General features: G+C 44.0%; 13 protein-coding genes across 13 annotated transcripts; 5 read left to right on the top strand and 8 right to left on the bottom strand.

Annotated features, from left to right (window-relative positions):
- Nucleotides 1-97: 97 nt before the first annotated feature.
- On the bottom strand, nt 98-557 carry KUCA_T00000036001 (uncharacterized protein; the record flags this gene model as incomplete). Its single annotated transcript, XM_022604535.1, has 2 exons — nt 98-382; nt 444-557. The coding sequence occupies 2 exons, from the start codon at nt 555-557 to the stop codon at nt 98-100; spliced, it is 399 nt and encodes a 132-aa protein (XP_022456094.1).
- Nucleotides 558-1024: 467 nt separating this feature from the next.
- KUCA_T00000035001 (uncharacterized protein) lies at nt 1025-2500 on the bottom strand (the record flags this gene model as incomplete). Its single annotated transcript, XM_022604534.1, has 1 exon — nt 1025-2500. The coding sequence occupies one exon, from the start codon at nt 2498-2500 to the stop codon at nt 1025-1027; it is 1476 nt and encodes a 491-aa protein (XP_022456093.1).
- Nucleotides 2501-3129: 629 nt separating this feature from the next.
- On the top strand, nt 3130-4785 carry KUCA_T00000034001 (uncharacterized protein; the record flags this gene model as incomplete). The annotated part of the gene is made up of 1 exon (XM_022604533.1): nt 3130-4785. One exon carries the CDS (start codon nt 3130-3132, stop codon nt 4783-4785), a length of 1656 nt encoding a protein of 551 aa, XP_022456092.1.
- Nucleotides 4786-5167: 382 nt separating this feature from the next.
- KUCA_T00000033001 (uncharacterized protein) lies at nt 5168-10639 on the top strand (the record flags this gene model as incomplete). Its single annotated transcript, XM_022604532.1, has 1 exon — nt 5168-10639. The coding sequence occupies one exon, from the start codon at nt 5168-5170 to the stop codon at nt 10637-10639; it is 5472 nt and encodes a 1823-aa protein (XP_022456091.1).
- A 174-nt stretch (nt 10640-10813) lies between these two features.
- KUCA_T00000032001 (uncharacterized protein) lies at nt 10814-12295 on the bottom strand (the record flags this gene model as incomplete). The annotated part of the gene is made up of 1 exon (XM_022604531.1): nt 10814-12295. One exon carries the CDS (start codon nt 12293-12295, stop codon nt 10814-10816), a length of 1482 nt encoding a protein of 493 aa, XP_022456090.1.
- A 461-nt stretch (nt 12296-12756) lies between these two features.
- Nucleotides 12757-13617, bottom strand: KUCA_T00000031001 (uncharacterized protein; the record flags this gene model as incomplete). The annotated part of the gene is made up of 1 exon (XM_022604530.1): nt 12757-13617. One exon carries the CDS (start codon nt 13615-13617, stop codon nt 12757-12759), a length of 861 nt encoding a protein of 286 aa, XP_022456089.1.
- A 282-nt stretch (nt 13618-13899) lies between these two features.
- KUCA_T00000030001 (uncharacterized protein) lies at nt 13900-14844 on the top strand (the record flags this gene model as incomplete). The annotated part of the gene is made up of 2 exons (XM_022604528.1): nt 13900-13911; nt 13972-14844. 2 exons carry the CDS (start codon nt 13900-13902, stop codon nt 14842-14844), a joined length of 885 nt encoding a protein of 294 aa, XP_022456088.1.
- A 30-nt stretch (nt 14845-14874) lies between these two features.
- KUCA_T00000029001 (uncharacterized protein) lies at nt 14875-17145 on the bottom strand (the record flags this gene model as incomplete). Its single annotated transcript, XM_022604527.1, has 1 exon — nt 14875-17145. The coding sequence occupies one exon, from the start codon at nt 17143-17145 to the stop codon at nt 14875-14877; it is 2271 nt and encodes a 756-aa protein (XP_022456087.1).
- A 796-nt stretch (nt 17146-17941) lies between these two features.
- On the top strand, nt 17942-19084 carry KUCA_T00000028001 (uncharacterized protein; the record flags this gene model as incomplete). The annotated part of the gene is made up of 1 exon (XM_022604526.1): nt 17942-19084. One exon carries the CDS (start codon nt 17942-17944, stop codon nt 19082-19084), a length of 1143 nt encoding a protein of 380 aa, XP_022456086.1.
- A 224-nt stretch (nt 19085-19308) lies between these two features.
- On the bottom strand, nt 19309-20454 carry KUCA_T00000027001 (uncharacterized protein; the record flags this gene model as incomplete). Its single annotated transcript, XM_022604525.1, has 1 exon — nt 19309-20454. The coding sequence occupies one exon, from the start codon at nt 20452-20454 to the stop codon at nt 19309-19311; it is 1146 nt and encodes a 381-aa protein (XP_022456085.1).
- A 195-nt stretch (nt 20455-20649) lies between these two features.
- KUCA_T00000026001 (uncharacterized protein) lies at nt 20650-21639 on the top strand (the record flags this gene model as incomplete). The annotated part of the gene is made up of 1 exon (XM_022604524.1): nt 20650-21639. One exon carries the CDS (start codon nt 20650-20652, stop codon nt 21637-21639), a length of 990 nt encoding a protein of 329 aa, XP_022456084.1.
- Nucleotides 21640-21842: 203 nt separating this feature from the next.
- Nucleotides 21843-23948, bottom strand: KUCA_T00000025001 (uncharacterized protein; the record flags this gene model as incomplete). Its single annotated transcript, XM_022604523.1, has 1 exon — nt 21843-23948. One exon carries the CDS (start codon nt 23946-23948, stop codon nt 21843-21845), a length of 2106 nt encoding a protein of 701 aa, XP_022456083.1.
- A 731-nt stretch (nt 23949-24679) lies between these two features.
- On the bottom strand, nt 24680-26203 carry KUCA_T00000024001 (uncharacterized protein; the record flags this gene model as incomplete). The annotated part of the gene is made up of 1 exon (XM_022604522.1): nt 24680-26203. The coding sequence occupies one exon, from the start codon at nt 26201-26203 to the stop codon at nt 24680-24682; it is 1524 nt and encodes a 507-aa protein (XP_022456082.1).
- Nucleotides 26204-26466: the final 263 nt, after the last annotated feature.

Below are 26466 nucleotides of genomic sequence, written 5' to 3'. Positions count from 1 at the left end.
TTATTTTTAACCTTGTATTTTCAAATTATACATATCGAATAATTAAATAGTTCGACCATGAATACAACATCTCCTTTTCTTCTTTCCCTCAATCTTCTTAAGCCTTAGCGACAGCCTTCTTAACAGCGTATCTCTTTTGCTTCTTCAAGACCAAAACCTGGAATCTCTCGAAGTCGGTCAAAGTGGATCTTCTCTTTCTTTGAGCAATCTTCTTGGCCCACGACGTGGCAGCCCATTTGCTGTCGATCTCAGCAGCGGCCCACTTCTTGTTGACGGTGGCAGTCTTGGATCCTCTTGGGAGACCTTCCAAAACCAATGGGGTTAATGTGACTCTAGCCAAAGAGATGGATTGACGTTGGATGGTTGGACCGTCGATCAAAGCCTGTAATGTGGTTAGTATTCTGATTTCTGCGTGGATGCTAGCTTCTCGTGGATGAACTTACTCTCTTTTGATCAATGATCTCAACGATGGTGGCCAAGGCTTCGCCAAACAAGACGACACGGCCAACTTCGACCAATCTCCAGTTGGAAGCTTTGATGGTAGATTCAGCAGACATAGTTTAGAGTTGATGTGTATATTGTTGTACTGTAAACCGTCAGAACTGGTTGTGAAGAGCTTCAACTTTTTCAGACAGGAGGATGTGGGTCGTGCGATCGCACCAAGTGTTGCCCTCAGTTTCCAGCCCTGTATTTCATCACGTGCATATCACCTGACTCGATGGCCGTGCTCACGCTCTGCGATTATAATATGGAAAATAGCAGAGGTCGAAGAGACAGTTTTAATTTTTTCGAATCATATTTTATATGATGATTCTAATTTGCGTTCGATTGACTTTACTTGGTGGCCTTGCCGGGTCATTATAGGTACTGTCGAAAGGTGAAAATTATATTAGATTCTGATAAGGTATCCGCTTTTACAATGAGAGTAAAGTTGGAGCTTCCGAAGAGGCAAACCGAGAGCGATTGAGGACTCTATAACACGGAAGATTAGATTCAACTTGGAAGCCAGTTTAGGCTAGACAAATCAATCACTTTCGATATTTGAAGCCTGCATGTGGTGCTTGTCATTTCTCTCTCCCATCTCCCCGGTCCAGCCGTTAGCGAGAAGGTAGTGGTTGAACTTTTTGTCCTCTTCGTCTAGATCGTAATCAGTAGTATCAGGAACCCATAACCAGACTGCAAGAGCACCAATAAAACACACGCCTCCAGATAAAAAGAAGGTATACCTTTTACCTGCATGAGTTTGGATGGGTGTAAACACCTCGGTTCCAATGGCCGCACCAGCCTTACCAATAGCAGCTGAGAGACCATAGAGGGTACCCCTTACGGCTGTTGGAAAAGACTCACTAGAAACGGCTGATTGTAAGTTTGCCGGGCCTGCGTAGATCACCAAATTCATCAGGGCGTAAAAGATGATAAATAAGGATGGAATTTTAGAAAGCTGAGCAAAAGCCGCACCAACGATTATACTCAGTACTCCGTATGCCAAGAAACCTGCAATAATGACCTGTTTTCTTGTCATCCACTTAAACAAAAACATTCCTATAATTGACCCAAAAGCAGCAAAAGATCCCAGGAAAAGTTGCCATTCAGCGGTTTTCTTTATACCAGCATGGGGTAACACAATGGAGATCACAGAAGAGGAAAAGATGTTGTTTGGATAGATCACGAAATCCATAATAAACCACATCACCGAAACGCCCATAAATGGTTTCCACAGTCTCTTTATTACCAATTTATGGGGAACCTTTTCCTTGATTGCGTTTTTACGGAAGACCTTTGCGTGGTGCATTCTCCATCTGAAAATGAAGATACTCATTGGGAATACTGCCCCAATAGCAAAACAAGTTCTCCAGATTCCACTTGTGTTAGTCTCACCCCAAATTTCTAAGACAATTAAATAAACACAAGTGGCAACAGGAATGCCCAATGAAATAGGAAGATTTGTTGCACAAATGAACGGAATTAGTTTCTGATGTTTTCCCATCCTTTCATCTGCTGCCTCCATTGCGGAAGAAGCAGAACAAGGATATTCCCCACCAATCCCTATACCCGATACTCCCCGTGAGATGAGAAGCATCCAAAACAACTTATTTTGGGAGGAGCCTTTGGAGCATGCGGCAAGAATGGAGCCCAAAATGATAAAGACGGTCGTCATTGCAAAGCCTTGCTTCCTTCCAATTCGGTCCACAATGAATCCAAAGCCAATCTGACCAAGAATATTGGCAACAAGATTAGAGTTTGATACCATTGTTTTCCAGCTAGAATCGTAACCAGAGTAGGACTTGGCCAATGTCATATTGAGTGGTGTCATTATGCCCTGCTGATATCCATCCGACATGAAAGCGCAACCAGCAGTGACAATGGCCATAACGGACCGCCAGTAAGGCTCTTGAAGATCCAAAGTTCTTTCATCTTCTTGGTCGTTACTGAGTTCAGTGAGCTCAGTGAGCTCTTTCTCTTTCTCTCCGAACTCTCGGGATTTCCCAATCTCAACCATGTTGCCTTATATTTGAAGTCTGCTACCTTTCAAGAGGTTTTGTGGAGAATATGAGGAATATTTTATAGCAAGGGCATTATTCCTTTGATCCCAAGTGAAAACTCTTTTGATCATAAATCTGTAACTTCGGGTGTACAAAAAGGGCACGTGGAATACCAGGTGCGGCTCTTATCATGCAGGTTGGCTAGTCTTGCAGATGTCTGCGCGTGGTGGGATTTTCTTGCCCGGTGAGTGTTCCCTGTTCCTCAATAGACCATTTTTCGTAAGACAAACTCACCCCGACAAACCAGCATCGTGTAATTTTACCTGTATATTGGCCAGTTACAGATTATTACTCTCAGGGTTTGCTCACCAAGTTCTTTTGGCACGCAGCCTGCGGTATGCGCCATCTCGAGCTGTGCATGAACTTAAAATGCTGTAACCCCACATGTCTCTTTGTTTTCCAGGGGTGATCTCGGTATCAGTTGCAACGATACGAACAAAACGATACTACATATTATCAAACTGTTGCAACACGTGGAGTTCCACGTGGGTCTATCTTGTGAGCCACTGGCATGGTTTGGTTTTTTCCTGCTTATTAGAGGTGATATCAGCTGCTATATACGGGATTTTGGCTTTAGGACCAAATAATGAGGTACCAGTTATATTGTGTTCTATTGATTCTCCTAAAGAACGCGGCTTGTCTTCCTCAATTTATCTCCAATGGAAACCTGGAGCGTTTTGGTGGCATTTCAGTTGATGAATACAGATATTCGAATGTTCTGACAGAAAGTTCGTTTGAGCATGGAATCGCTTCGGGCGATCCAACCATGAACTCGATAATTCTATGGACAAGAATCACAATCCGCAAAAATACTCATGGTTTAGTTCCAGTATATTTGGCCATTTCGGAGTCTCTTTACATGGAAAATGCGACACGTTATACCACTTTCACGAACTCTGAAATTGATTATACCGTGAAAGTAGATGTTGAGGGCTTAGATCCTGGAAAAACGTACTATTACCAGTTTCTATCGGCAGATGGAGAATCCACCAGAATTGGAAGAACCAAGACATTGCCACCAAACAGTTGGATTGGGGAACTCAAGTTTGCTGTTTACTCTTGTTCCAATTTTGCAGGGGGATTCTTTACCTCATACGCAATGCCAGCAGTGAAGGACTCAGTAGACTACGTTATTCATTTGGGTGATTATATCTATGAGCACGAAAACGGGGTTTATACCAACGGAACGGCAATTGGTAGAACACATTTGCCTAACACGGAAATGTGGACACTCAAAAACTACAGAGACAGATACGCAGTATACAGGTCAGATCATGACCTACAACTATCTCATGCCCAGTTTCCTTGGATTCTAGTGTGGGACGACCACGAAGTTGCTGATAACAGTTGGCTCAGAGGCAGCGTGAACTCGATAGGTTGGGACTTTTTGGAACGGAAAGAAAATGCCATTAGAGCTTATATTGAATGGCTTCCAATAAGACCACAGCAAAATATAAACAAAATTTGGAGAAGGCTCAAATTTGGAAAGTTATTGGACCTTCTCATGATTGATACACGGCATTATTCAAGAGACGTCACTGATGTATACACCAATACCGATTACATTGCTTCCATTGCCGATCGAGAGGAAAGAACGATGATGGGGTTTGATCAGGAAGACTGGCTTTATTCTTCTTTAAAAACAAGTGAATCTGTATGGAAAGTGATTGGAAGTCAGACAGTGGTCAACCATGTTGAGTTTGGAGCCATTGGTGATATCATTGGCGCCCCGTTTTCTGAGCGAAACTACGACTCTTTTGATGGATATACCGCAAACAGACGACGTCTGTTAGATGCAATAGATGAGAACAATATCTCGAATGTCGTTCTCGTATCTGGTGACTTTCATGTATCTTGGGTTCATGAACTCAAGAAAGATGTTGAAAGCTACGATATGAAAACAGGAGAAGGCTCTCTTCTGGTGGAGTTTGCATCAACTGCGTGTAGTTCGCCGACAACTTTTCCAAAACACTTTACAATAGAAGACTGCTTGAAACTGTCTGAAACGTTTGTCTCTAGCAACGTCGGAGTGTTGTGGAATGAAGGCTGGTACAGAGGGTACTTCGAGCTAACACTAAACGAAAAAGAAGTCCAGGCTGATTACTTTGGTACTAATGTTACGAACGATATCCGCGAGGAGGTCAAACTGGCAACCTTCGTCGTTGATCAAGGCAAAAACCGTATTCGTCGTTCTTTCGATGGACAAATTCACTACGGGTTCTTGGATCCCCGGGTCATGTGAGATTGTTAAGTGATATTCCCAAATAGGAAGGTACGCGTGATAATTTCCGGATTCGGTAAAGTACCTGCGTTGTAACTCTATCCCATCAAAAGTGAAAAATTTATAGAACCATGAGTTCGAGGGCTGTTATTTTGATTTTGACAAATTATATAGACTGATATATAATAAAAATTAAACGCTGATAGCGATATATGTGAACGTTGTAGATAACCGGGGGTTTGATGACGCGTCCGATGTCCAGTAAACTGCGTTGGCTCATCGATGCGTTCGGTCCAAAGACCCCTGGATCATGCCAAAATGCTGCCCCCTCAGTAAACTCTTTCCCAGATAACCAGCACTTTTCAATTGCTTGAATCAACAAATCCACTAGAATAGTCCAAAAATGGCAAATACCTGGACTCCTCTACCTTCTTTGCTCCACATGAAAGTGGTGACATCTTTCGTGCCATTGGAGAATGTCGGGGCAGAGGGCGCCAAATCACTGTCCAAGCATTTCAAGAGCCTGTATCCTGGAGACGAGTGTTATATTTTCGAAAAGTATGGAGAAAACTGGGGAAGGGCATATTTTGTATCGAATCCGGTTCCCTCCGACTTTTCAACTACCTCATTGGCGACGCATAAATTAGCCGAGAATCGGGTCGTCGTTGGAATCGTACCACTTCAGATTCTGCGCACAATCAAAGAAATCCCTTTCGGGAAAACCGATAAGAACTCAATTCTCGAGATCTCCGACTTGATGTCAAATGATCTGCTGAACAGTGTTCCCAGCATTCTACATACCGAAATGATCAATCAGAGTGTCGAGGAGTGCCGAGATGTGAAAAACGATAAGTCTCTGCCTGCATTTCCAAGTGATCCAGCTAAAATCACCTCGTTAATGGAGGACATTTCAATATCGTTGGCCTCGTTGATGGCACATGCATACATGTTATATTCCTCAGGTGAATTTTCACTGTTTGAGAAACTGGTGGAAATACATGATAGGTTGGACGATATAAGTCTCAGTCTCACCAATAGTCTTTTGACTCAAAATGAAATAAATTCAGTCAGAAGAGAGGCAATTTCGCTCTTGAACAGTGTTCCAAAATTGCTTTCCTTGAAAAGGACCAGAGTTGTTGGTCACGATGCAGTTATTGCAAGAGAGGATTCTACTGGTAGATTGTTCCAGTTGAATGGTGTTGAAGATACCATGTCTCCAATAACGATAGCACATAGTCAAGTGCTATCTGCGTTGTCACCAAACTACCCAGTTTCTCAACAAAATATTACTTTTGAACCTTCGAAGTCTTCAAGATTAGCAAGAGTTCCACCATCTCACATCTTGGTAGACTTCAAAGCGGTGACTGGCTCTTCTAACATTCTTCCAAAGGGCTATAATGGTATGACTGCATACATGTTTTTGAGAAGCTCTAGAAAAATATTGACAGAATCTTTTGCTATTTCAATCAAACCAGGACAGAATTTTGAGTTGGACAATATCTCTGCTGCTCTATTTGAAAACATCCCAGCCGCAGAGGTTGATGGTGGGAAGATCTACCTGGTTGCTATTCTTACTGAGAACGTTATTACCAATTCCTCGGGATCATCCTCTGTGTCACAATTGTCAGAAATAAGAAGCGGAATTGCAGCGGGTGTTAGTGATATCTCTCGTATCTTCTCGAGAAAGAAAGGCTCGTTGGAATCGGGTGAGGCCCATCAGTTCCAAATCAAAATGTTCAGCTCTTTTAGATCCCCAGAAGACAGCAATGGAATTTACACTCTGAATAACGGATGGGGTGAATTGGTTGACAGGATCATCACAGGATCAAGCAAAGGCGTTGCTATCAATCCCAGAGCCGAGAAGCTGGTACTCTCAATCAAAGAGTTCAAAAGCGAGTCGCTGGTGCCTCAAATTTTGGAGTCCAATGTTGGTGATGCTGCTATTTCGGCCATACGAACGATGGTATACGACCCCAATCTTCCTCTGTATGAGCGCCTTTACGTCAAGGTGGAGAAAGTCAACACTACGGCTGTTCTCCCCAAGACGAGCTACGTGACTGTGGTCCTCACCACCACCAATGAGGAGCTTCAGTTTTCGAAGGGCGGAAACCTGCCAGGCTCTGCTGACTGGAAGTTTTTATCAGTGAGCCCAATGGAACATGTTAGTGAAACAGTCCAGATCTCCGGCTTCAATACGAGGGCCAGCACGGAATCGTCAGACTATATGGTTTTCAAAGTATATGTGAACAACGAGTATTATGGGCAGGGTAAGATGAATCTCAGAAGAGGTAACAGAATCCCTGAGTACCCTAAAGGAACTACTCTGAGTATAGTGGGACCTCGTGAGAATATAGTGGGAACTCTGGAGTTCACTAGTGATTATGTTGGCAAATATTACAACATTGACCCTGCACTGCAATACATGCTGAACTGGAGAGCACTTCACCAGAGCTCTCTTGAGGTTGGCGAGAAGGCTCTCATCACAGCATTGGGAAATTTCAATAAGCTTCCTCTTGCGTCTCTGGTGAAGTTCTTCCCCGAGTTACTGTTTGATTTGACGGAAATGCTAAGAGACTCTTCGTCTGCAAAGTTGGACAGACTTTCAACAGCAACTTTCGAGAGTCTGGTGCATTTCCTGGATATTGTTCTTGCAAGACAAGATCAGTATTTCTACCTTTTCGACGATTTCATGCAGAAGCATATTTCCAACGTATCCCATGTGGGTCCGCAATTGGTATCAGTCATGAATCTGATTTTCTCCAGAGCTGGAAAGGAATGGAGCCATGTAGGAAGAGCTCTTTGTCGCATATCACCGTTGATTGTTAGACTCGCAGTAGCAGCTACATCTAAGGACAGTTTCACATTCAAAAAGAACTGCAGCTTGCTGCTCAGTTCAATCACTCAATTTCTCTCTCTCAGAAACGATAACCTGGTCGCCGACCAAGTACTGGTTTTGGAAGATCTTGAGAAATGGTTAGAGAGTCTGAGAAGGTTCTATGATGATCAAGCTCTCATGAAAATTTCAATCCAATGGCTACAGGCTGTGGATATGCATGGTTTGGGGAAACAGGAGGACGATTCTGCAAATCCTTTGGCTGTCAAAAAGCACGTTCTTTGGCGCAAGTTGCTTCTCACGAAGCTGATAGTTGCCAGAAGGTTATTGTATTCGTGGATGATCCACTCAAAAGATTGTCAGTTGACTCTTATCAATGGCTGCATTCGCTGGGCATTGGAGGTTCTGTATGGCGAGAAAGATTTCGATGCAATCAGATTGGCCAATGGAATTTTGGTATCTGTTTGCTCTACTTTCTCTGGCCAAAGCCCAATCTACCACGATAATAGGGGCGAGCTTCATCGTGGAATTGCCAGGCTTTTACCACTGGTAGGAAAGTTGTTTCTGCGTCTTTCGAGCTCAAGGTGCATTGAAAAGTTGGTGGTTCCCAAAAGATCATTTACCCAGCTGTTTCCTTGCGAATATCCTTTTCCTGAACTCATCATAGACTCTGTGGTGGATGCCGAGAAATTCTCAGAAGTGCTGATCGAACTCGCAGTTGTGTTAGTCATTTTTACCAGAATCGCCAAATCAGTCTCGGGCTCAAAGGGCTTCGAAAAAATATTCGCAGATAGCAAACAAGATGAGTTATTCAACAGCGATACATCCACCTTCGTGAGCTCTTTGAGTGCAAAGGACATCAAGGTTTTGCTTCACTCTGCTCACACCTTGTGCCAAGGGAAATTCTTTCCCAGCCAGAAATGGATCTCTCTTCATTCTCTATTTGTTGAGTGTTCCATTACTGTTGTGGAATTAATTCAGCCGATAGTCCTCAAGGAATACTGTCAGGTTGACGAGGTTTCGCTGGACGTTGATCTGCTCAATAAATTCATCGAACTATGCTTGAAAATCTCGTTTGCGGGGCCTTCTTCCATTGACAGTCTTCCCGATGTTTCCCAGAATGCTTGCAAGAATATAGCTGGTGACATAAGAACCCGTGTAGTGGAAGCGTTGAGATCTGTGTGGGATTCCCTTTCTGAAGAAGCCTCTCATGAGACTGAAAGCAGATTCCAAATCAAAAAGGTGGGAGGCAAGCAAAGCAATTTCATAGTTGGAAAATACAGCATTATCGTTGATCTTATGTCATTCTGTCTCCAGTCTCATCCTGGTTGTCAGGAGTTGGGAGTTCAGATGTTATGGTCGATGATAGTCAACGAATGGGTCACAAGTGGAGATCTGTTTGAAATTGAGCGCGCATGTATTAGTGGTCTGTATGAGTCACTGCACTCTGGATTTCACCGTGTACATGGGAAGAGTTCGTTCACTTTGAAGATGAAGTCTACAGTCAGAATTGACCCCGAAGATGATGCCTTTGGGTCGATCAACAATCTTCTCAAAACCATCTTCAACTTTTTGGACGTTTTGGACGAGCTCGAGAGTGTGCCAATTGGCGACGAGTTTGATGATGACAGGACATTCCATAACCTGAATATCTCGGGATATTTGATGCAGGTAAATAGGCCGGAATTGCTGCACTCCTTTATCAACGAGATGTATGACACTAATATGGAGAAGGGCCAATTCGTTCAGGCAGCATTAAGTCTGGAGTTGCTTGCAAATACCTACGACTGGGATACGGAGGTTATGCTTCCGCCTTGTGACGAACCTGAGTTTCCTGCTCAGACTTGTTTTGAACGCAAAGATGCTCTGTATAGAATGATGGCTTCAAACTTTGTGCGTGGGAAGAGCTTAGAGCAAGCGGCTGTTGTTTATCAAAATCTTCTCCGTGCCTACGAGAATTTCTCTTATGATCTGAAAGGGCTAGCATTCTGTCACTCCCAATTGGCCGCGGTTTACGAAAGTCTTGATAAGACTGACAGACTTGTTCCCACCTTTTTCAAAGTGATGTTCATTGGGTTTGGGTTTCCTAAGTCAATTAGGGGCCGTGAGTTCATATACGAAGGGTTGCCTTTTGAGCATATCACCTCAATTCACGACAGACTCTCCAGACTTTATCCAGGTACCAGAATTGTGTCTCGGGAGCAGGAGGCCCAGGCAATGCTTGAGCAGACTCCGTTTGGAAAGTTCATGCACGTCAAGACAGTGACTCCCCACCATAGCGATGAAAAGAGCATTGGAATGGTTTCGGCAGGTGCAAACATTGCAAACAGAGAACTTAACGTGTTTGTGTCTTCAAAGAGACTTCCTGGAGCAACTGGCATTTCTGATCTTTGGACTGAGGAAACCTCATATGAGACACTACTGGGTTTCCCAACGTTGATGAACAGAAGTGAGGTCAAGAGCTCCGAAACTGTGAAAATCTCTCCCATTGAAAATGCCATAAGATCGCTATCGGCTAAAAATGAGAGTTTACTTAACGTGGAAAGAAACGGCCTGCTTTGCCTGAAAAATCCTGGCTCCAATAGCGATTCTCAGTTCCAAGATCTGTCAAGAGAGCTGTCTGGTACTGTTGATTCTCCAGTAAATGGAGGTGTCGGCCAGTACCGCGTTTTCTTTGCGTCTGAGCATGCAGATGATGACGCAGAGAAGGCCAGGCTGATCAGGTCGAAGTTCAATATAATGGTGGTTCTTCTGGGACGGTGTCTGTGGCTTCATGGAGAGTTGGTTCCTTCGTCATTGAAGGCTTCTCACGATGCCTTGGTTGATATGTACAAGAAGAACTTTGCGGAAGAGATTGTGGAACTGAAAGTGTCCATTGCGTCTAATGCTCATGGCAACTATTCCGATCGCGAATCCAGAGTGCCCCATCATCACGATTCAGCCTCTATCATATCCGGGCGTGCTTCTCATCATACCGGCTCCATGAGTTTTCTGAATTCAAACAAGAATACGGCTTTGACCTGGAGGCCAACCGGATTATAATGAATTAGAGCATTTGGAATATTTTCTGGATTTTTTGTTCCGAGTTTTGTAGGTTTTTTTCTCACTTTATTCAATCTGGTGGGTTTCTACAATCTCAGAAATTTACGAATTTTATGAATACTCAAATTTGAAATTTTCTTGTCAAAACTCTCAAAACAAAAATTTAATTATTATTTATAAAATGTAAACGAAATCAGGAGCGTTACTTCCGGTCTTCTCCCTCCTGGTGTCTTCTATTTCCCCAGCGAGAATCTTGGCCTTCAGAGTGTTTTGCGATTTCAGGTAGTAATATTGAATCGTAGTCAAGACCATCGCAACAACGGTGCAACCCAAAGAGAAGCCGTTTCCAAGCTTATAAGGAGCAGTTCTGTAGACTTGACCTGCAATCACACCAGCCAAGTTACCGAAGGTTTGGTTGAGACCCAGAGCGGAAGCTCTTCTGTAATGTGGTGCCATGTTGTTGTTGATCCAAGTGACACCAACACCGACCGAACTGTAGTAAGGAATGGCGATCAGATAGCACGCAAAGTACTTAGCTGGACCATTGCTCGATCCGAGCAATATACAGTAACCAATAAGACCAAATGCGTTACAACCAAGGATAATAGGAGCCTTCCATCCCTTTTTGTCCGACACATACGAGGTCGAGAAAACAGCAATTGCGGCAAACATATAGACAGGAACAGACAAATACTGAGCCTGCATGCTATCGTAACCCAACTGGAGCTTCAAGATGGATGGAAGGAAAGTGGAAAATCCATACAGCACTAGATCCACGCAGAACTGAATGGAAAGAGAAAGATACACCTTTGGATCCTTGAGAGCGTTGACAAGTTCTTTCTTCTCGAAATTTTGATTTCCCTGGTACTTTTGAGCATGCGTGAAACGAATGGCCATCATTTCCTGCTCTTCCTTAGTAAGGAATTTTGCTTTCTTGACATCGTTTGGCATGCCGAAAATGACCCAAGAAGCGACAGCAAGAGAAATACATCCTTCGATAATGTACAACCAACACCAAGCCTGGAAGTTGTGACGGGGCTTGATTTTGGTGATACCTGTAGCGATCAGACCACCAAAGGCACCCGAGAAACACGAACACACGTAGAGGTATCCCAGACGTCTGGACTGTTCCTCTCTCTTATATGTCATACTGATGATCAAACTCAAACATGGAAAGAATCCTCCTTCGAAAAGACCAAGCAAAAGACGAGTGAGAATGAGAGACCAGTAGTCACGAATGAACGCAGTGAAAATTGTCACCAGAGACCAGCACACCACCAACACAGTCAAATGAAGACGAGGTCCAACTCTCTTGACCAGCAAAACTGAGGGGAGCTCGGCAGTAATGTAAGTGGCATAAAACACCGACACAGCAGCGGAATATTGGTTGGGTGTCAGGTCCAGTTGCTCGTACATGCCTGCAATCTTTGCGTTACCGATGTTGGATCTGTCAAGGAAAGAGAGGAAGTACAGAGCTGAGAACATGGGCAAAAGGAACCAGTCAAGCTTGTGAACCAACTTCTTTTCCTTCACAGGATCAATATAGAGTTCATCAGCCTCTATTACAAGAACTCCTGATGAAATATCTGAACCATGTTCGTTCTTCACTTGCTCGGAGACCACCATGTTTTGTTCAGCCTTTTCTTCGTTGGTCATTGCTGTTGAGCTTGCAGCCTTAAGCCCAGATATAAAAAAGGGTCTATTGTATCAGCTTATATATACAAATTTTTTTTGAGTATGCATTCTATGGCTTCTCGTAAGGTCTTGCATGGCGCTACCGATAAGGCACGGTAAAGTTCGGCCTTGGGCAATTCCTCCCCAGTGGGGGAAAAAAAAGTCCCCCACCCCCTCCAATTGGGCGTCGCTGACCACGATAAGCAAGCCCTAATAGGGCAGATCGCATGAGAATCTCCGCCAGCGGAAATTGTGTTCCGTTAGGGTCAGCTGACGTGTATGAACAAGAGATCGGAAATCGAGTACCGAGAAATTATGGTTTGATTATTCTTTTGACGGCTATAGTTCAGATTAGATGTCACGACAATAGCGGAATGGAACAGCCGGGAAAAATGGCTCAATCCATTGTTTGACTAGTTATTCACGTTTTATTCGCCTGATCCCTATTTCGCTACATCGGTGTACACATCAAAACGTCTCTGCGTGGTAACTGGAATACTTGCCCTGGTCCTCACCAAGACCTCAGGATCCAACTCCGCGTAAACGATCTCGTCTCCTTCCTGAGCTTCCGCCAGTATCTTCCCATTTGGATCCACTACTAGCGAATGACCATATGCATGGTACGAAAAGTCTGTATCTCTGGAGGGAGAACAGAATATCACAAACATCTGGTTATCGACGGCTCTTGCCTTGGCGAGAAGGTGCCAATGCAATGGGCCAGTGACAGTGTTGAATGCACCCGGATATACCATTCCGAAACATCCTTTTCTGGCAGAGATAGCAGCCAGCTCCGGGAATCTGGCGTCATAGCATATTCCCTCGCCCATTGAGCCAAATCCGGGGAGATTTAAGGTGATCAGCTCGTCCCCACCAGTGAGAGTGATGCTTTCTTTGAAAGTGATTCCACCGGGAATGTCGATATCGAAAAGATGTATCTTTCTGAACTTGCCTATGATTTCACCTTCTCTGTTGAAAGTCACTGAGGTGTTGTATATCTTCGAATCGTCCCCCAGTTCGGGAATTGTCCCTCCCACCAACATGACCTCATGTTTCTTAGCGAGACTGGACAGGAACTGGGTACTCTCACCATTGGGGATGTTTTCCGCATAATTTGCAAACTCACTCACAGAGTATGGTGAGTTGAAGCACTCAGGTAAAACGGCCAGATCAGCGTCTGGATATTGGTTCATCGCCTTCTCTAGAAATGAAGCCGCATTTTGCAGGTTCTTCGTTTTGTCAAAACCCGCCTTGATTTGCAGCAATACCACCTTTAGCGGTTTCTTTAATAGTTCAGAATCAGTCATTTGATATTTTTCACGAAAGAAAATTCAACTAGCTACGAGTTGCGAAGTTGAAGTTCAGTGGAAATAGTCTGCCACTTTTTGCCGGCATGTTTTCCTCCACTGAATCGTTATCCCCCAGTGGGGTAGATAAGGCTCCACTCCCCCACTGAAAAACCGTCTAACCCCATCGATACTGAAATCGAACACCATTGCAAAGTCAACCGAAATAGTTATATAGTCTCGTGCTCGCATTTTTGTTGCATGAATACGGGTTGGGTGACATAATCTAGAAAAAATCAAAAAATGGGGTTCAAGGTGAGTCTGAACGGGGAAGTGGTTTGGCAGTGCCTGACATTTGACTAACTCATCATCCAGAGGCTGATAAGATTCGAGGCCAAGGACGGCAATACCTACCACGGTGATGCAATTCTTCCCGAGGGATCTATTGATGTGTATGAGGCTAAGACTGCATATGTTATCCTGGGAAATGTGCTTAGCAAAGACTATGTGATCACAAACCATATTGCTGAAATCTCCAAGTTATTATCTCCACTGAGTGAGTCTCAGATCCCAAGTTTGCGCTGCGTTGGAATGAACTACATCAAACACGCAATTGAGCTGAAAATGGAGATTCCAAAATACCCGGTGCTATTTTTCAAGCCAACTTCAGCCGTGGTTGGGCCATCGGATCCAATTATTGTCCCTGCCGCATGTCAGATGCCACCAGCCAAAGTTGACTACGAAGTGGAAATGGCTATTGTCATCGGTAAAACGGGGAAGAACATTCCAGTTGAAGAGGCACACGAGTATATTATGGGTTACACCATTGGTAACGATGTGAGTCAAAGAACTTGGCAGATGGACAGAGGTGGAACTCAGTTTGGCGTGGGGAAAATGTTTGATAATTTCGCTCCTTTGGGTCCTTCAATTGTCTCCAGTGAAGTTTTGCCAGATGCAAACAATTTGCATATCACATCGAAGGTTAATGGTGAAATTAGACAGGATTCTCGCACATCTGACATGATCTTCACCACCTCTGAGGTTGTTTCTTTCATGTCTATTGGAACGACGTTACGTCCCGGTGATGTAATCTTCACCGGAACTCCCTCTGGAGTTGCAGTAGGATTGGAGCACACTCCTTGGTTAAAAGACGGAGATGAGGTTGAGTTCGAGATCGAGAATATTGGAGTTCTTAGAAATAAGCTGGTGTTCGAGAACAACCCAGCCTTGACGGCTAAATACATTTAGAATCAAATAGCAAATAGAGTTGCTATAGAATCACGGTTCTCTGTACATATTGTCACAAAACAACTTCTTGTAACCCATAGACCTATCGCGACAGTGCAACATTAGGCGAGAATACTCTTGACCAAGGACCCAAGAGCACTCGCTATACAAACCAGCGATTGTTTCCGTATAACCTGCCAGGTTTTGCAGATTGGGTATTTTCGTCAAATTCATTGCACATGCCCGCACACTTCTGTAGTATGCAAGCGCACTCTCCCCCTCCACCAGATATCTGTTCAGCTCAGACTTGACCCTAGATAGATACGCAAAAGCTTCTTCTGAGGGAGGACTGTCTGGTGTTTGCACTTCAGGACCACGCGTGATGTAGTTATAACACCATATGATAAGGCTGCAGTATATGATGATATGTGGTCTTTCGGGAATAGGGTCCTTCTGGGGTTCGTAACTTATCTGGCCTTTCCCTTCGTCAACCAAACACTCATATATACATAGATAGGCATGTATGACACATATTTTTCCATTCACACTTAGAGCCCATTGCTCTATTCTCTTGCGGACATTTTCATAATCCTCAAATTTCGTTTTGACATTCATCCGTAAAGGCGCACCGGCATAAATAAGCATGTCAAAGTTCACAATGTATAGTCTGATGTGAGCCATATGATAAGAAGGGTACTTGCACTTGGTATCGTTTAGACGAAGGTATTCTGAAAACAAATCAGATTTTCGTGCCCTCATGTCAATGGCCAGATTATCGACATCGCAACAGACTCCATCGTCAACAAGGTATCTCCAAGCGTCAAGAGCGTATGACACTTTTTCTCTCCAAGGCTCACCGGCGATATTATGAGAAAACTCACGATTAGTCAAGCTAGAAGTTTCATCACGTTGCTCAAACTGTACAATAATCGAGAACAGCGCGTTCAACAAAACCCTTTTGCCAAACGAGGAAGCTTCAACCTTCTCTCCTATCAATAATCTTCTCAACGACAGAAGAACAGGTTCTGACTTTTGTGGCAGGGGACCTGTCTTTAGCGACTCAAAATCCGATTCCCACAGCAGATCATCACACGGCAACTCAAGTCGTAATTTATTCACGAACAAAGAAGCATTATGCGAAGACACTATGAAATTGGTGAGATCAAAGCAAAACCCCATCAAAGCACACCTCTTCAAAGACTCAGCATGGATCCATTTCTTCCACAGGAGCTCTGTTTGATTGGCGGGTACTGCTTTGAGTTCATCTGGGGAGCAGGGATTTGCTCTACTTTCACTGGCATACGGATCACCTCCCAAAATCGGACTTCTCTTCATCATCTCTATCTTTGCGGCCTGATGGACAGAAGATCTCTCATGAAGTTCTCTAGAACCGTAATGCTTCTCAAAAACTTCAAGAATCAGCAGACTTTGCAGAGCAGATAGTTCCAGCGGTCCGCTAATACGATGACTAAAAATCAGCCATCTCAAGGGTTTGGCAATGGCCATGGCGATTCCATGAGGGTCTTCAAGAACGTTGTTTTCACAGACCGAGAATGTGGCACCCATGGCTATCATTGCCAAAACCAGCAATGGCAGTTCCGTTAAAGTGTTGAAGGAAGGTTTGTGGAGAATTGGATACTGAATGTGAAATACAGCCCAATAGACCTGCAAACAGTACTCCAACTTATTGGCCGAGAAGTCAGGATGTTGAACCAAAGAAGGTATCAAGTATAAGAACCTCCTGATCAGCTCTGGAGTAACTGAAATTGAAGTTGTGGGAGTCAATATGGAGTCTCCAAACTCAGACTGGAACAACTCGAAAAGCAGCGAGTTAGGGGAACCATTCAAGCTGAGAGATGATAGAGGATATATTTTGTCGAAACTGTCAAACGGCGGCACCTCATCGTAATTGGGCAAATTGTTCGAAATACCATCTGTGAAGAGCCAGCCTAGCCATGCCGGTGGCTCTTCTTTAGATCCTGTGTCAGGTTTACCCGTCAAGGCGGAATTGAAAATAACATCTGACAACGCTTTGTCACCTGACTCCGTTAACGCATTGTTTTCTATTGGGGATGAATATGGAAGCGGCGATTCGTAATTGGATTTGGCGATCTTGTTTCTCTTCTGATTGAAATGTCGCTGGTAGTGGTTGTTCCTGACATCAGTCCTTTTGAATGTCATGTTACAGTTGGGGTATGTGCAAGGGTGAGAACTAGCATTCTCGTTGTGGTTAACACTGTGTCTTTTAAGGTGGTCCTTTCTGTAAAACGTCTTTCCACATCCCGGAAACAAACATGCATGGCGATTCTGACTCTGCGACATGGTGGGCTATATGCCTTGATCGATAGCGTTGGAGTGAATAGACCTGTTGGTTGGTTTCAAAGATGCTAATCTCACTGTTGTGTGCGCGAACAAATATCTTGCCGCACAGAGGTGAGGCAGAGGTCGAAGATTCTAACGGAGGTGAAGAGGTTGATAAAGTTCGATTCAAATACTGGGGAGTTAAAATCTCTTCATGTAGGAGAGAACTTATTCTTCAGTGATGCTCTAGCTGCCGCAATTGAGCTTTTAGTTTATCCCGTTATTCCATCAGTGCTGTCGATAGGGTTAACTAGTAGGTTGAAATATAGACTGGGATACAAACTAGCAAACCCGAGTTCTCTCGGGTGCTACTCTGAGAAACCACCTCTAATGTGACTTGGTTGCTTCTATCAGACAATTTTGGATAGAAACTACGGGAGCCGAGGAGTTTGCCATGTTACCTACCTGCAACTGCAGCTCAATGCGCACGTCTATTGTTAGTACAATATGGCTAAAAAACCCTCGCCACTTACCGATTGGTCAGTATCTTTATGTGTGGCAGTCTCGAAGCTACTTACGTCCGAAAATGAAATCTCGAGGATTTTTCCAGCCCATGTCGCTCGAAAGAGAGCACCCAAAACAGGAAAGAGTACTTGCATGGGGTAGCACGTGGAATCCGCATTAGGCAATCTCATCGATCCTCTGCAGTTACTTAGGACATTTACATGCATACTTCGGATTGAAATTCAGTATATATAATTGAAAACTTTTCCGCTGGATATATCCACTTTGTACTTCTTCCATAACTGAAAACACGATGAATTTTACTGCCAGCATCGCTCTTTTTTTGTCGCTTGTATCCGTGGCTTGGGCTACCACCAACAGATTCCCCGAATCCAACTGGGGTACTTCACGTTATGGCACCTTTACCAGTGTAAGCGGATTCTTTCTTCAGAGTGACTCTTCTACAAACGCTACTAGCTTTGACTTCAATGATAATCTTGGCTTGAAACCCAATTATACTTGGAACTCGTTCAAAAATGCGATTGAGGAGCTTAACGCCAATTCTAACGAGACAACCTCCTATAAGGTTATCTTCTTTGGTAGACACGGTGAAGGTTACCACAATGTCGCCGAGTCTTATTACGGGACTCCGGCATGGAACTGTTATTGGTCACTTTTAACGGGTAACGGAACTTCTACATGGGGCCCCGATGCTGGTTTGACACCAAAAGGTGTTTTCCAAGCTCAAAACAACTCTGATCTCATCAAGTCGTTATTGCCATATGGATTCCCATTGCCTCAAAACTTTTACTCCTCCCCCATGACAAGAGCAGCTGATACTTTGACATATACGTGGAATGACATTGCCTTGAAGACTGGTTTTGTCTCCCCTATTTTCAAGGAATCTTTGAGAGAAACCATTGGTTTGCATAGATGTGACGAGAGAAGGAGCAAGACTTACCTCAAGGAAAGGTACCCAGACTTTCAATTCGAAAACGGATTTGTTGAAGACGATTTGCTATGGACCAAGGATACTCAAGAGCCTGATGGAGCAAAGGTTCTGAGATTGACTTCGTTCCTGAATGATTTGTGGGCTAGTGATCCATCCACCTATGTTTCTGTAACTGCCCACTCAGGTGTTGGTTCTGCGTTGCTCAGTGCAGTTGGTCATAGATCATTTTCTCTTTCTACTGGTGCAATTATTCCAATTGTCGTCAGAAGAGATTCTATTCTTGGATTTGTTCCTCCCTCAAATGCCACCACGGTTTCGGTTGGTACGTCTGCAACTGCTCCATCGTGTACTGTCTCCATTGGGTCGTTGGCTTCTTCAAAGACCGCTTCTCTTTATTCGCAATTCTCGAAGGATTACTACCAGACCGAAAGTTATTCTGTTTTGACTGTGACCAGTATTTCTACGACTACTGCAACTGTAACAGCTGCTATTTCAACGAACTAGAAACTGAAGGGGGGGGAACAGTGTTCAAATAACTTGACTCATAATATCCATTAAAAGTACCGCTTTTCAGCTACTTTGATCCTTGAGTTGGAGCTTACTGTTTTTCGCTTCAAAGGTCCGATTTGCTGGGGCTCTCTATCCACCAACGAAATACTTTGAACCTTCATATACCAATAAATAAATCATAATATCATACCCTTCAAACCTGGAGTGTTCACGCATCTTTAATCTCGAGACGTCTGGCTTGCAACGGCTGCTGCAACAGCTGCTAGAGCCTCGCTGGTTGCATCCTGATCAGCTTCGCTATTAACATCATCCGGATTATGGTAAAACCTCGAATCGTTTCCATCCTCGTTATCCTCATTTTCCTCCTTCTCATCAGAACCAGACATCACATCTTGAGCCATTTCATGACCAGCGTTGATCATGGCCAGTTTTTTAGTGGCCATCTTCGCAATCCAATCATCTCTTGTAGCAAGTTGAAATAGCGACAAAGAACCCAATGCTTCCTGGGCACATATCCTCTGTTCACGAATCCACATCTCGTGTTTGGCACTTCCTGACAACGTGGTCCAGTTGCCATACGCGCTCTTCAGTTTCTCAGCATGATTCTCCAACGTGCCATCTACTTCTTGCTGAATCCACACGTTCACTGTTTTATATGTTTGCAGCGTTGGAGGATCATGAGGCCAGTGCGACGGAGGTAAGAAATATAGCACCATCCTCGGAAAGGAAGGATGCTGCGACATTGTAGGAACATTCAAGGTGGCAATGAAATCCTTTACAGCGAGTTCCTTTGCACGATATTCCTTCGACTTCTTTCTCCTTCGTATTCTATTTCTTTCCTTAACATCCTCTCTTCTATTGTACCTCTGGGAACGCAATAGTCTCTTTCGCCTAACTGATTCTGGATCACCACGTCTCCGCACGTCGGATCTCATAATATCGATCTGTTCCGCTGGATGGCCATCAGTTCCCTTTTTCTGATCTAGATGTCTTCCTAGAGACCCCACATGCGAAAAAGTCTTGCCGCAGAACCTGCAAACTCTCTTTGGGTCGAAGCCTTCTGGCAAATTGACGTCTTCGTATCTCGAGTCAGAGGTTTTTCCTCCTTGCAACTGCAAGGCGGTAGTCGCAACATCCACAGTCCTCGTACCTGTATTTTCATGGGCTATACTGGGGTCGATGTGAACTGTGTAGCCTTCGACGTCATCATGTGCATGGTTCAATGACGATAAGTCCACGGCCAGTGCAGAATTGACGTCGTTAACAACATCATAATTTTGGATGTTCTGAAAATACTGGTTTACCGAATTAAACGTGTTTTGATCATGCTGATGCGATCTTTCCTTGTCACTTTGAGACTGCATTATCAGATGGTACGAGAGTAGTTGACGACGGTGCTGTTGTGTCAGAAGAACTTCAGATCTTCTAAAACTCGAAGACTGGTAGTGCGCAGGCGAGACGTTCTTGGAATGTTTAATGCACGACACTGATATCGCGTCTTCTTCTGAAGTTCCACTGCATACGTAAAGTGTCCTTTGCCTTGCAGTAATACTGGCACAATGTTTTCAGATGAAGACGTTGATGTCCAGGGATTGTACAAGAAATTTGACATTGCTAAGGATGGTACGCTGAGTGATTACTGTTGTGGGTTCAGGAATCACAGAATGACTAACAATCTCTTAGCGATCAAAGAGAGACTATTTTCGGCCACGACTGGGGAAGGCCTGATCCCAATCAAAAGAGAGATAAACGAACTAACACGCTGGATATCTGGTGTGGACTCGAAGAGGTTCCAGCAGATTCCTTCTTTTGATCAAAAGTATTTTGTGTCGCAAATTGATCTTCTTCTGGAGAAGCTGGAGACGCGAAAGATAGAGCTGGGGAAGAAGAGGTTTGTGTTTAGCTCAAAGCTTCGTCAGAAGGAGAAATTTGATGAACCGCCCCACTTAGGTGTAGAAGATGAGGCTATCGCTATAAAGCCTCAGTTTGAATGCGTTAATGGGAAATATTTGGAGTTAACATCCACCTCGTCTGGCCATCTCTTCGTTCGTGACTGCCAAAGCTCAATACTAAAAGTACCCAATACTACTTCACAAGAAATTGTGAAGTCAATTCACATCGAAAATTTCACAGCGAGTATACTCATTTTCAACTGCTCGGGTCCGCTTTTCATAACAGGCGCAGAAAATTGCATAATTGGGGGGAAGTGTAGACAACTTCGTCTGAAAAATGTGAAAAATTCAAAGATTTATGTGGACATTTCGAATACTCAACGGAGGATTGTTTTTGAGGGTGGAAAAAATCTTGAAATAGGCAAAGTATCCAATGTTGACTTCGGCGAAAATTTCGATTTGAAATCAGAGTTTGCGAGTGATAACACGGACTTTGTGGAGGTTGATGATTTTGACTTCCCTAGCAAGGCTACCCTCAATCCACACTTCCGTTACGTCAATACCGTACTGAGCTTGAGTTGGATAACCAATTTGCATGCTGGAGGACTTGACCAGACTCTTCTAGAGAAACTTAAGCTTGCTGTTTCAATCCCATAAACTGGCGCATCTTTAGACCTTGTGTACTGTCTCATGAACTGAACTACGATTGTAACAATTTCATTGATGAATGGCTCTAGACTTTTTATCATCATTAATAGCTATGTATAGTTATAAAAAGTTCGAAGCACACCAAAGCAAATAGGGGACAAAAATTCTTCATACTGAAGCAAGCTTCATTAAACAACAGGAATCTGAGGAAATCAGTCGACGTCCTCCATGACAGACTCTCCGACAACCTCCTCAGCTGGAGCAGCAGAGTCTTCGGCAGCAGGCTCCTCAGTCTCGTCCTCGATGTTCAAACCAATGGAGATAAGACTGTTGATTCTCTGTGCAAAGACATTTGGCTCATCGAGGGTGAAACCGGAAGTCAACAAAGCAGTGTCGAACAGCAAAGTAGTCAAGTGCTTGACAACTCTGTCTTCAGCTCCGTTCTCATCAACCTTCTTCTTCAAAGCCTTGATGATGGAGGACTTTGGAGAGATCTCGAAGATCTTCTTGGAAGCCATGTAGGCAGACATCGATGTATCTCTCAAAGCCTGAGCCTTCATGATTCTCTCCATGTTTGCGGACCAACCAAACTGACCAGTTCTAATAGCAGCTGGAGAGTCCACCAACTTGTGCGAGACGATAACCTTTTCGACTTGGTCACCCAAGATGTCCTTCAAGGCCTTAGTCAAAGGTTCAAACTCCTTGGTCTCCTGTTCTCTCTCGGCCTTCTCCTCCTCGGATTCTTCCAGCTCAAAGTCCTTGGTGATGTCAACCAACTTCTTGTCCTCAAACTCCTTGAGTTGAGTCATGGCGTACTCATCAATTGGGTCAACCAAGAACAAAACTTCAAAGTTCTTGGCCTTCAAAGCATCCAAGAAAGGAGACTTCTCGACGGCCTTGATGGTCTCACCGGTGATGTAGTAGATGTTCTTCTGGTGCTCTGGCATTCTGGTAACGTAGTCAGACAAAGAAGTCAGCTCCTCGGTAGATTTAGTGGAGTTGTAACGCAAAAGCTTGGCCAAAGCAGCACGGTTCTGCTGGTCCTCGTGGATTCCCAACTTAATGTTCTTGGAGAATGCAGTGTAGAACTTGTCGAATTGTTCTTGGTCTTCGGCAATTTCCTCAAAGGTCTCAATAAGCTTCTTGACAACGTTCTTTCTGATCACCTTAAGGATCTTGTTCTGTTGCAACATCTCTCTGGACAGGTTCAATGGCAAGTCCTCAGAGTCAACAACACCCTTAACGAAAGACAACCATTCTGGAATAAGCTCTTCGGCCTCATCAGTGATGAAAACACGACGAACGTAGAGCTTGATGTTAGTCTTCTTCTTCTTGGACTCGAACAAGTCAAATGGAGCACGCTTTGGAACGAACAGAATTGCTCTGAACTCCAACTGACCTTCGACGGAGAAGTGCTTCACGGCCAATGGGTCTTCCCAGTCGTTAGAGATAGACTTGTAGAAGGCATCGTATTCCTCCTTCGTCACCTCAGATGGGTTTCTGGTCCACAATGGCTTAGTCTTGTTCAACTCTTCGGTCTCAGTGACTTGTTCCTTGACCTTCTTGGTCTTCTCCTTCTTCTCTTCGTCTTCGTCATCCTTGATCTCCTCTACCTTGGCGTCCTTGGACTCATCCTCTTCAACCTTCTCTTCTTCATCAGCTGGGACATCCTTCTCAACCTCCTTGGTCACAACCAATTGGATTGGGTAGGCAACGAACTCAGAGTGGCGCTTGACAACCTCCTTGATACGCTTCTCCTCCAAGTACTCCAATTGGTCCTCCTTCAAGAACATACGGATCACGGTACCTCTACCAATTCTCTCGTTGGTCTCGTCCAAAGTGACAGTGAACTTTCCACCGGCATTGGACTCCCAGATATATTGCTCGTCGTCGTTGTTCTTAGAGATGACCTGAACGTGGTCAGCCACCAAGAAAAGTGAGTAGAAACCAACACCGAATTGACCAATCATGGTGACATCCGCACCAGCGGACAAGGCCTCCATGAAAGCCTTGGTTCCGGACTTGGCGATGGTACCCAAGTTATTCACCAAATCAGCCTTGGTCATACCAATACCGGAATCTCTGATTTCCAGCACCTTTTGCTCAGGCTTTGGAGTGATTCTGATAAAAAGCTCAGGCTCAGTATCCAGCTTCTTTGGGTCCGACAAAGCCTCATAACGGATCTTGTCCAAAGCATCGGAACAGTTGGAGATCAGTTCTCTCAAAAAGATTTCCTTGTTGGAGTAGACCGTGTTGATGAACAGGGACATCAACTGAGAGATCTCAGCCTGGAACTCATAAGATTCTGATTTCGACATTTTTCGTTAAGTTTTGCAAATAAGACAAGTTACCGAATAGACAAAATTTCACGGTTGTTGAAGGAACACCGGGTTTTATAGTGGTCGATGTGTGTCGGACGCTGGAACATTCGATCAGGTTCTACAGGGCGGGTAAGTGGGTAGTGTGTTTGAACCAATAGTACTAAAGGCTACACAGCCAGGCAAGTTTACCCCAGACTAGAAAGTTCTGGACATATTATTGTTCGCATGCTTACAGAAATAGGTTTTGAGAAATGGTTGGAGGTCGAAGTACTTGTTTGTGCCTAATATTGACTGGATTTTTTCTTCTCTGTAGTAAAGAGTCAAGAGACACAACAGACATTGTGTCAATTATGCCATGGTGCACGTTGAATCAGGTACAGAATACCTATGATACAGTTATCAGAAACAGAAAAGCGAGTTGTTCTAAACGTATTCTCTAATAGTTTGAAAAACAAATTGCGATTATTCGGTTTAGCTTTAGATCATTTATCCGTACAAAAACCAACCTTGCCAAACCGGTTGGTTGACATGCGTGCATCCCAAAATGCAGCCGCACATATTATCTTCTGCATGCTCTAGATAATGATGATGTAGTCCTCCATCTTCTTTCGCTACTGAGATTGCATTATAAATTAAGGTAAAATGGTATCAGCTCAGGCGTCTAACAAAAATGGGTCTTAAAAAAACAATTAAATAAAGAAATCGCCTTGGAGCCAAATCTCAATGGCTCAAATGTCCTCCCTTTCCTTCACACTGGCTCTATTCTGTCTCCTATAAAGATAGGTCAGTGGAATCAAAAGGATTAACATCATAGCATCCAGTGCAATATTGTAGCCATAACCCTTCTTATACTGAGGTGCATCTACAGTCTTCCAAACGAAAAGAGGAACCCAGACTGCAAATGTGTTTCCCAATGTGTTCATAGTGGATAATGTCAAAGCACGCTCCTGAGAGTTACCAGAACAGATCTTGTTTGCCCAAGAATAGAGCACGGCAGCAATACTATCAGCAGTTCCTGATAAGAAGAAGGCAAACATGATTCCACCCTTTCCGATATGCCAGATCACTAATAGAATACCAGCCAGCATGTTCAATACTGCGACATAAGCAATAATGTATGGATCACTGTCTTTCCATGAGTCGGCCAGAACTCCATTCAAAAGAGAGAAGAAAATTGTGACAGCTGGAATGACAGTAGTGATGGTGTTGATCTGGTAAACTGAGTAGTTGGAAGCCTTCAACCAAAGAGATAATCCGCTATAGGAACTAATACCGTCTGCCTGGGAGAAGAAGATCGCAAATACAACCAGCATCCAGAATCTCCATTGTTTTAAGGCTTGCAAAACGACTGGGAAAGTGAGTTTATCGTTGGACTTTCTCTTCTCCCTAATCATTCTCAATCTTGCAAGTTTGACCTCGTCCTCTTTCAGGAACACTTTCATATTCAGTTTCTCGGGCAAGCCTGGTATCGTGAATACACCATATGCAGAAATCGGGACGGTGATGATGAAAGCCAGGACGTAAAGCCATTGCCAGCCTTTGAGGTTGGCTTTACCGTCGAGATGGTCATAAGCACCGGTCTGGATATAGCCGCAGACCATGCTTCCAACCTGCGAGGCGACGAAGTAGATGGCAGAGCGAATGGTTAGCTCGGAGCTCTTATACCATGAGCCCAGAATGTATTGAACTGTGGGGAAGAAGAACGAACTCAGCAATCCAATGCAGAAACGCAAGGCGTACAACTGGTGATAGTTTGTGATCTTGAAGATGAAGAGCGTGAAAACAGCCCATACAATATCCATGGCAGGAAGGTAATAGTTAAGAGGCAACACAGTAGCCAACATGGTCAATGGAATTTGACCGACAATAAAGCCAGCCATATAGCACGAACTTTGATAAGTGAGTTCATTTCCGAACATCTTAAGGTCTTCTTTCATACCGGAAACATAAGCATAAGTAACTGCACTTGAGTCCAAGGTCTTCACGAATGAGGAAAGGAAGAGGTACACCAGAATCAAAAGATCAAGCTTGATAATGAGTCTCTTCTCGGCAGGAGTGTCTGTTGGAGAGAACCATTTGTAAAAGGGTTGAGTCTCTACTTTAATATTCAAGAACTCAACATCACTTGCATTCAGAGTAGCTTTGAGGTCTTCGGGTATCTCGAACTCAGTGAATATTGGGTCGTCTTCAGGTATTTCTGGAATGCTCAGTGTGACATCCTTCTCATCGCCTGTTTTGGAAAGGAACGTCATGGTGAATTAGACTCGAGAATAGACTCGAAATAAACTCTGAAGAAGAACCCGCTATTGTTGTGCAAGATCAGATCGATTTATATATTTTTTTGAATTAAACTTATTCTGGTAATAATCGTCCGGGTTCTCGGCATCCCGGCGTATATCTCGCCATAGGTGTGGCTGACAGCATAATCACTGGATTCAAGGCTGTGCGTATTAGACGGCCATGCAAAACTCCAAGGAAAAAGTTATCAACGGGTGTCTTACTCCGTGGTAAACGG

Source organism: Kuraishia capsulata, genomic scaffold (assembly GCF_000576695.1).
Source record: "Kuraishia capsulata CBS 1993 genomic scaffold, Kuraishia_capsulata_scaffold_1, whole genome shotgun sequence".
Classification (NCBI taxonomy): Eukaryota; Fungi; Ascomycota; class Pichiomycetes; order Pichiales; family Pichiaceae; genus Kuraishia; species Kuraishia capsulata.
This window is presented reverse-complemented; position numbering and strand designations above follow the sequence as displayed.